Source organism: Balaenoptera physalus (genome assembly GCF_965194825.1).
Source record: "Balaenoptera physalus genome assembly, chromosome: 19".
Taxonomy (NCBI): domain Eukaryota; kingdom Metazoa; phylum Chordata; class Mammalia; order Artiodactyla; family Balaenopteridae; genus Balaenoptera; species Balaenoptera physalus.
Window position 1 is genome coordinate 57,592,358 of NC_138900.1, and position 6,000 is coordinate 57,598,357.

General features: G+C 44.9%; 1 protein-coding gene across 1 annotated transcript in view; it reads left to right on the forward strand.

The window, feature by feature from the left end:
* The window catches only part of SYCE1L (synaptonemal complex central element protein 1 like), a 22,934-nt gene extending 17,163 nt beyond the window's left edge, over positions 1 to 5,771 (forward strand). The window contains exon 11 of the mRNA XM_082439189.1: positions 3,873 to 5,771. Within this exon, the coding sequence (XP_082295315.1) occupies positions 3,873 to 3,893 (21 nt within the window). The 3' untranslated portion in view covers positions 3,894 to 5,771. The remainder of the gene's footprint in view (positions 1 to 3,872) is intronic.
* The last annotated feature ends 229 nt before the right edge of the window (positions 5,772 to 6,000 follow it).

A 6,000-nucleotide genomic window follows, 5' to 3' on the forward strand; every position in this document is an offset into this window, starting at 1 on the left:
AACTCTTGCCATTTGTGACAATATGGATGGATCTTGATGATATTTTGCTAAGTGAAATAAATCAGACAAAGAAAGAAAAATACTGTAGAATTTCACTTTTATGTGGAATTTGAAAAACAAAACAAACAAATAAGAAATCATATATACAGAGAATAGATTATGATAGCCAAAGAGAACAGGGGTTGGAGGGGGGGTAGGCAAAACCAGTGAAGGGGATAAAGAGGTACAAATTTCCAGTTTTAAAATTAAATAAGTCATGGGGATGTAACTAAATATCTAGTCATCAGCATGGTGACTATAGTTAGTAATACTGTATTGCAAATTTGAAAGTTGCTAAGAAGGAAAATCTTAAAAGTTCTCATCACAAGAAAAAAAATTTGTAACTTTGTATTGTGACAGATGGTAACTAGACTGTGGTGATCATTTCACAATGTATACAAACGTGGGCTCATTATGTCCTACACCTGAAACTAATACAATGTATGCCAGTTAAACTTCAGTTAAGGAAAAACAGGGAATTCCCTGGTGGTCCAGTGGTTAGGACTCAGCGCTTCCACTGCTGGGTCAGGGTTCAGTCCCTGGTCGGGGAACTAAGATCCCACAAGCTTTGCGGCATGGCCAAAAAAGAAAAAAAACAAAAACAAAAATAAAAAACCACGGTGGATCCCCAGAACCAAATTAATAAGAGTCTGAATTTGCAAAGAAAAGGACAATGTAAAATTGTACCTTCCTCTCAACCAGGCACCACAGATAGAGACCTGGGAGAAGTGACTGGTAAAAAGTCTCACCCTTTGCCAGCTTCCGCTAGCTTTCCCAGGATGCCGTCTGCGGGCTCTAGAGAGGAGGAAGAGTAATTTTTCTTCTCCCCTTCATAGTGAGTCCTTGGCTGAGACCCCTCTTTTTCTAGGGCATCTTGTAAATGGATAAGCTTACCGAAGTTAAAAGCTCTCCACTATGGCCTATCTAATTCAAGATTATCTTTGATAAGTTTAACCTGCTAGTTCAGCCTTAAAACACAATTTTATTCACCTGAGGCCTCACGCTGGCTCCGCTCCGGCTCAAGTCAGATCCACTCCCACCCCAGGCGTGAGCCTTTCTACGTCAGACCAGTCAGCCTCCAGCAGGTTTCCGGACCCAGGCCAGAAAAAGAAATGCTCAGATGGTCGGAAAGCTCATGAGGCAAGAGCTGCGGGTCCAGGATCCGGGAGCGAGAGGACTTGCCCAGCACCTCCAGAGGCAGCGAGAAAACAGCCAGCTCCAGGGACTCAGCAGGTACCTTCCCTGGTTGCTCAGTGCTCCTGGGGGCTGTCGGGGGAGGGGGTCTCCTTAGGTTCCCTCTCTGACACCTATTTATTAAAAAGATAAACCGAGGCATATTAAAAATTTTAAGAGCAAAAGTTGATTCGAATCCGGCAGCATCCAGTGTAGCAGATGGAAAGAAGCTCCAAGAAGCTGTACAAAATGAAAGAATTTTATAGGCAGAAGGGAGCAGGAACAAGGAAGTTTTATTAGTCAAAAAAGCCGGTTGGTTATTGCAAAGTTACTTTCCTTCAGGGGATGGCAGGGGCCCATCAGGCAGATTACCTGACTAGCGCCAGTCAGGGGCTTTCTGGTGGATTTATTTAAGATTCCATTTCTGGGAGAGCTGAAACTGTCTCGGTTTGGTGATGCGGGGCTTAGCCTGAGTGACTCCATTTTGGGCCCACTGTCTTGTTTTTAACAACGGCTGGGGGCATTATCTTTATCTTTGTTAAAAAGATGGGGTGGAGGTGACATCGTGGGCACTTGAAATGGCAGATGCAACTTTTGTTTACATGTCATCCGTGTGCGCATGGGTTCCCAGTGTTTCTGCAGACCTTGTGAGAAATACAACTGGTTGGTTTTTGCTTTATTTCTGCACTTGCAGTAAGTTCTTGTTAACCATCAATACTGAAAGTACTGCTTTCAGTTAAAAAGAAGCTCAAATCAAATGTTGTAACTCCTGTTGAAAGAAGCCTCAAAGATCCTCATGTGCCTGGGTGCATAAAAGCATCTCACTGAAAAGCTGGGCTCCACTGGGAGTGAAAATCTGTTACATTTGCCTCCTCATTTCCTTAGAAAATTTAGGACTGTGGTGGGCAGCAGATGTATGTTATAAAGATGAACTTAAAAACTGTAATTATTATCTTTTGGCCTCTGGCCAACAGCAGTGTCTGGGAGCTGACTAGAGGTGTGAGCTAACTTCTTATTGCTAAACTGTAGAAGGTTTTTTTATACACTTTCCTAATGTGTTAGTGAAATAAATAAAAGGAAAAAAAAAGTGGGAGGAAGAAGAGGGGGAAGGGGAGGGACAGGGAAGGAAGGACGGAAAATCTTGAGTTCTCATTAGCAAAAGAAGGATTTATTCAGTAAACAGTGAACTTGCTAGATAGACCATGAAGGAGTCTTGTATTCCTCATGTTCAGTAAGCTCTTCAGGGGGACTTGGAAGAAGTTACAAAACCAGAGCAGGGTCAGAGATGTACCTGCATCCTGGGTTCTGAACTAGGAATTGGAAAGGAGCTCTGTTATCAAACATTCAGATACATGAATTTGAGGAAGAGTAGAGGTCAGGAAGAAGAACTTTAGACTTCATAGCACTTGTAAGTTTTTACAGAGCACTTTTTAACACTACAGACTTTCTATTTTAATAAAATGCTTTTATATATCCATGATCTCATTAAATTCTCAAAATAATAATGTAAATAAAAGAGGTAGATGTGGCACCAACGATGAGGTTCCCCTTGCAGTAGGAGGATTTCCAGTATAAGCCAGTGATCCAAGGCCATGTGGAATCTATCCTCTTGATTGGGGGCGGGACCTGTAACTATAGAGACAGATCCGGGGCGGGGCCTTCCCGTGGTGGTGAGAGTGTGGCTGACTTCCAGGGAGCGTGCTTATCCCCTGAGCTATTCAGGTGAGCACCTGGAAGGCACTGGGTGCTTCCTGGTTAAAGAGTCAAAGCCTGAGAGGGATTCAACACAAGAGATAATCTTTCTCACTGTCTTAGAGTCTCGAGGGGCCACATGACAAGGAATGAGGCTGCTTCCATCCCCTGAGGGCGACAGCCAGCAAGGAGGCTTCTTAGTTTCATTTGCATTTTTAATATTTTGTCCATCAGGTTCAGGAACATTTCTTGCAAAAGCCCTGCTGGTAAATATTTAAGGCTTTGCAGCCATGTACAGCCTGCCTCCATCAAATGTTTTATTCCTTGCTTTCTTTCTTGCTTTCATGCTTTTCCTCTTTCTCCCTCCCTCTTTTTCTTCCTTCCTCCTATACTTTACAAAGTTAAAAAAAAAAAAAAAAAAATCAGTTTAAGGACTAAACCAAAACAGATTCTGGGTGGTTTGCTAGCTCCTGGTCTTAGATAATCAACAGAACAATAAATTAAGGCCTGAATTGCAGTCTTTGCCAATTTCTGTAGTGTAAACACACTGACATGATGGATTTCAAGCTGCAACATGAAGGCTCTTTACTGTCTGCAGGCCTGCAGGGGCACATGGTGATGCAGTGTGCCCCCATAGAGACACTACGAGTAAATAACCACAAAACAGGGGTAACAGTGAAATGTTGTGCTGTAATTAGGAAGGGTTGAGATCTGAGCATCTGCTGCCCTTGTTTTTTTTTACATAATTTGTGAATTTCTATAATTTTTAACAAAGGCTGTGTTTAACAACCAGCTCCTGTGGTTCCTGAAAAGTAGACAGCTGGCTCTCATAGGCTGGTTCTGACCATCCCCAGCGCAGCACTGCTTGTGCCCTTAGGAGAGAGAGGTCTGTGTTTCACCCGTTTCCCCCTTGTCAGCTGGGATGTGACCCCAGCCGGTGTGATTATGGGCCTCCTTTCACCCTGCAGACACAGCTACATCATCAGTGATGGGAGAATAAGAAAGCAGCGCGAGTTCCTAGCCCCGTGGAGCTGCCACGTCAGGCGTGGTGTCTCAGGAGCCTACTATGAGGCACAGGGGAAATCACTTCTACCTTGTTTAAGCTTCTCCTGTTTTGGGTTTGTTACAACCATCGGCTGTATATTCTAACTAGATGTTAGAATTCCCTTGTTTGAGTGAGTAAACTAATGCTTAGGTAAAACTACGTTCCTGACATCAGAGGGCTGAAAGTCTCTTACTCAGCATTTAAACCACATCTTTTAACTCCAAGTCCACTGTGGTTTCCATGACATCGTGTTGCAAATGAAATCAGTCATTAGTCCATACAGGCCCCCAGCTGGGGATTTAACAGACATAAGGCTGCTCTTGACTGACTAGTGGTCTTGTCTCCGGAAATCTTTTACTAGTAAGTAAGTGGTAGTTTGGAGAAGGCGCCCCGTGAAGGGGTGGGAGCAGGGCCCCCAGCCTGAGCAGTCAGGGAGGAGGACAGAGGTGGCAGCGGTGCCCTCTCATGTCTGAAGCTTTATTGAACACAAACAAGGAACTCGTTCCTGTGCTGCATGTTACAGGGATTAGAGAAATCGAGGGAAAAGGAATCTAGTATCCAAATATTTGCATATCCCACGTGTATTAGCTTTAATGTCCTCTTATTAACATGCTTAAAAAGGACCACTTTTGATGACGATAGTCTTACAAGACCACGTGTGCCCCAGTACCTGATTCATTCATAGCTAAGTTCTTGTGAAACAAATACATGTTAAAATATTAATATTAGTATTTTCTTAGGCAATTAAACAGTTGAAAACATTGTGATGTCTCATTTAGCATGGCTTTTCCTTGAATGAATGCTCTATACTTGTTATGGGTGTAGGACTATGTTTATACATCAAAGGCAATAGTGATCTTTTCCCTCAAAATAACTATTTTCCGACATTAAAAATGTCTATGTCCTTTTTATATTTTGTCTTGGTCAGCCTAAATTAATCCTTAATCTCAGGGTAGATTATTTTCACTGTTGCTTCTCTAAACTCACACTAGCTGAAGACAAGTGGTTTCAGGATTCCCATTATTAAATGGGAATCCATTAGTACGATTGTATTCTGCTCACTCTGTTGGAAGGGCAGGTGGCTGTATATTCCAGTAATATACATTCTGGCATCCAGAGCTTTCTATTTCCCCTTTTAGGAGAATTTATTTACTTCAGAGCTTTACTGTGTTGACACTTCGTTTGTCAGAGTCTTCCCAGGTTAAACCTGTGTGGGTCACGTTTCTCTTGGCGTCACTGGGTCTTGGGCTTTTGGCTACTTGTTTATGGAGCGAGTCCCAGCCTTTGCTGCCACCTCCAAACCGTGGCCACTGCCCCATCATCTAATAGCACAGGCTCTCTCGTCCTCCCCCCGGGGTGAGTGCTGGCATCTGGAAGGACTCTTGTGTCACCACTGGATGGAGACACACAAGCTCCAGGCAGCCCTGACCTGATGGACCCCCTGAGGCTCTGATTCCTCCCACAGCTTCTGGGCAAGAATGAAGTGCCGTGGTCCAGAGCGTGCCGTGTGGCTTCACCTGTGAATGTCTGAAACGCTCGGGTGATGAAAGCTGGCAATGAGGAGTTAACGCCTAGTGGGCCAGACTTTGACCAGTGAGAGACAGCAGATGACAGGGAGCTGGAGATACTTGTCCTCTCTTTGTCCTCTGATGCTATACACAGTCCAGAGATGTCCTGTGTGTCTGGCCCACCAGCTGTTTCTCTTTGGGAAGCAGTGGCCACCTGAGTAATGCACGACTTCATCTCTGCTTCCAGATATTCCCTGCCTCTCTCCTCTTTCCTCTCTCTCCCTTTCTCTCTCTCTCTCTCTCTCTCTCTCTCTCTCTCCCTCTCTCCCTCTCTCCCTCTCTCCCTCTCTCTCCCCCTCTCCCCCTCTCCCCCTCTCCCCCTCTCTCCCCCTCTCCCCCTCTCCCCCTCTCCCCCTCTCCCCCTCTCTCCCTCTCTCCCTCTCTCCCTCTCTCCCTCTCTCTATCTCTCCCTCCCTCCCTCCCTCTCTCTCCCTCTCTCCCCCTCTCCCCCTCTCTCCCTCTCTCCCTCTCCTCTCTCTCTCT